At 38.0% G+C, this 3185-nt stretch overlaps 1 protein-coding gene across 1 annotated transcript; it reads right to left on the bottom strand.

Moving 5' to 3' along the window:
• Nucleotides 1–627: 627 nt before the first annotated feature.
• On the bottom strand, nt 628–2694 carry LOC106719225 (venom serine protease inhibitor). The gene is made up of 2 exons (XM_045684279.1): nt 2568–2694; nt 628–851 (listed from the first exon to the last, which is right to left on the bottom strand). The coding sequence occupies exons 1-2, from the start codon at nt 2650–2652 to the stop codon at nt 643–645; spliced, it is 294 nt and encodes a 97-aa protein (XP_045540235.1). The 5' UTR covers nt 2653–2694; the 3' UTR covers nt 628–642.
• Between the last annotated feature and the right edge of the window lie 491 nt (nt 2695–3185).

The following is a 3185-nucleotide window of genomic DNA, read 5'->3' as shown; positions in this document are numbered from 1 at the left end:
CCCGCTTTCCATTGAACAATAGATTGATCTAAAAAGAACATGTTCGAGGTTACCTTTTTCCTCGAACTATAGACTGAGAACTAGGTTTAACCAGACTCGGATGTTATCCGAAGTCTTTATAAAATCAACTTTGGACATTTTATAATAGCACTTTTTTACAAAACATTTTCGAACACAAGGCAACGTAAATCTTCGGAACTAAAATTGCTTGGTTGCGTTGCGAGCGCTCCGTACAGTTGAATCGTCGACGCGCGTCGTTTATTCGGTCAGTATGAGCATAGTGACTACATGTCACCTGTATAGATTTGTTCCACCATCTTGAAAAATGCAGAGACTTTTCGCGTGGTAATCTTGACAAACAGGCTACAAGTAACTGTTTTTGGCGACGACAATTAGAAATGTCGGCAACGCGCTCTATTTACGAACCTCTCTGACATTGTAATCCTAAGATTCTACAACTGAAGTCGCCGAGATTCAAAGATTTGGGTTGTCTTATGTACGAAAGGTCCATGAATCCATATTTTTTTTTTATATTTATGCTAACAAAAACAAATATTTTTATTTCATTATTTTATTATTCTGTCAGTTATTAATGCTAATTTCTTGTTCGTCTTTCATCATTGTTTTACAAAATTAAACAAATCAATGATTGGTAGGCAACACTAGTTTCATACAATCTTCCTTAGGGATACAAGTTCCGTTGTAGCCTCTTAAATATCCGGACTTGCATAAGCAAGCGGGCTTATAACAATCATCAATTGGAATGCAAAGACGTCTTTCGAACAAATTTGCACAAGTCTGCTGGCAAACTGTATCAGAACATTTGTAGTACTCTTCATTTGGCGGGCAATCTGCGAAAAAGAAATTCATCTTATTAATATTATAAACTAGCTTTTACCCGCGACTCCGTCCGCGCGGAACAAAAAAAAATGCACACAAAATAAAAAAGTTCCTATGTCCGTCTCCTAGTTCTAAGGTACCTCCCCATAAATTTTCAGCTAAATCGTATCTCACCTTAATTTGACATAAATGTAGAACATAGTCTGGAATAACTTATAGGCTACTGATTAAGTTACTTTTTTAATCCGCACGAACGGATTCGCTAGAAAAACCTTGAAAATAACACGAACGGATGCACGTAAAATTCGACACGATTAAAATTGATATAAACGAGAAGGGCCTTTATCTATTTTATAAATTTCGACCAATATAATATAAAACACTCAAAATGGAAGTTACAATTAAAGATGAAAAAAATAAACTAAGCAAGTCGTTATATAAATCCATACTCTGGGCATAAACAAGAAAGTGAGTATTTTCAAAAAGGCAGCTTAAATCGCGCGATTCGCTGCGCGGAATACAATTTTACGGGAAACGGAGCGTAGCGGGATGCGGGGGGAGGGCACTGCGCAGCGCGTCGATGACCTTGGGCTGCTAAGGCTGGTTTTACAGTCACGCCGCTAGACGCGCCGTTGGACAGCGCGCTGTTGGACAGCGCGCGTTTGAACAGCGGTGCACCAAAAAACGACATTAGTACGGCACGTTTCGCTGCTGTGAGACAGTCGTGTACAAACAGATACAAAATGAACGGCAATGCGGTTAGAGTACTGGCTATTTACTTTTTATGGAAAAAAAGGCAACAAAAACGTCGAAGAACAGTAGGTGTTGATCCTTATAACGCTACAAGGTTACTGAGAGGCGAACACGTAACATCTTTCTCTGATTTACGAGAAAATAGTTATAAATTTTATAAATATTTTCGCCTATCAACCAGCAGTTTCGACGAATTACTGTGCAAGTTAGAGTTTTCTTTACGAAGATCTTTATTCTTATCCTTATAAAATTATTCTTATAAAAATCATCGGCCGGGTCCCATAAACATCTTCTAATTCGCACTTCGTCAATTACTCGACCCGTATCGATGTGATTCATTTTGTACACAACAGTACCTAACGGCACGTCTCAACGGCGTGAGACTAAAACGCACAATGGCCGTAGAAGCGCACGAGCGGCGCGCGCTTCGACCGCGCCGCGCGAATAGGACGCGTTCAACGAACGGCGCTGCTCAAGCGCGCGAATTTGAAACGCTACTAATACCCCAATACATATCCGAGCGCGCGCGCTCCGACGGCGCTGCCGAAACGCGTGACTGTAAAACCAGCCTTAGATATTTGAAAAGGCTAATAAATTAAGACCGAAGCTAGTATAGATGGATTGTGTGTAAGATTTGGATGACAAAGGAGTGAATTTAGACCAGTGTTTCCCAAAGTGGGCGATAACGCCCCCTTGGAGGCGTTTGAAACCTAGGAGGGGGCGATAAGGGGCCCAAAAAATGGAGGGCATTGAAATTAATTAAAGTAATGAAATTGTGGTTTTTAAGTTTTAGGGCTGAATAAAAATTAGGGGCGCTCTGAAATATAATTGATTTTCAAAGGGGGCGGTGAAAGAAATAAGTTTGACAATCACTGATTTAGACAAAGGCTGAGAGATGTATGAAAGAGTAGTATACTACGTCCACTCTCAATAGAGAAAAAACCGATGATTATAAGTATACTTCATAAACTTACCAAATGGCTTATTTTCGTCTACCGGTGACGTAATCACTCCCACAGTTACCATGATAAGAACTGATATCAAAACGTATAATTTCATCTTGGACACTTATGTGATGCTTTTCACAGACTGAATGCAAAATTAAACAAGCTTGTTTATATATAAATGTAATGTACATTTATATAAAGAATGATATATAGATATATGAGTTATGTATTAACTAGCTTTTGCCCGCGACTTCATTAGAGTGGAATTAAAAAAGTAGCCTAAGTTACTCCCGCAATCATAAGATACCTTACAGTAATAGTCATGTTGAAATCGGTCCAACCGTTTCGGAGATTACTTGTAACAAACGCGGACTTGCGGACAGACACAATACAAAAATTAAAAAAAAAAAGTTCTTCCTTATTTGCTACACAAATACATCATGTGTACGATATAAGATTTTTTACCCATACATACATTTTAATTTTATTAATTGTATGGATTTAATGATCTCTTCCAATAACTCAATAAACAAGTCGTTATCAAATTAAACAACTGTTCGTGTTATTTATATGTTATTTGTTTTTTTTAAATGAGTTATGACTTTTAGATAAGGTACAAAGAAATATTAATCATATAGTGACCAA

Source organism: Papilio machaon, chromosome 25 (genome assembly GCF_912999745.1).
Source record: "Papilio machaon chromosome 25, ilPapMach1.1, whole genome shotgun sequence".
Taxonomy (NCBI): Eukaryota; Metazoa; Arthropoda; class Insecta; order Lepidoptera; family Papilionidae; genus Papilio; species Papilio machaon.
This window is presented reverse-complemented; position numbering and strand designations above follow the sequence as displayed.

Coding starts and splice junctions, on each gene's coding strand:
- LOC106719225 (XM_045684279.1), bottom strand. CDS start 2,652: ATGAAATTATACGTTTTGATATCAGTTCTTATCATGGTAACTGTGGGA. Junction 852..2,567: donor AGACGAAAATAAGCCATTTG/GTAAGTTTATGA, acceptor TCTTTTTCGCAG/ATTGCCCGCCAAATGAAGAG.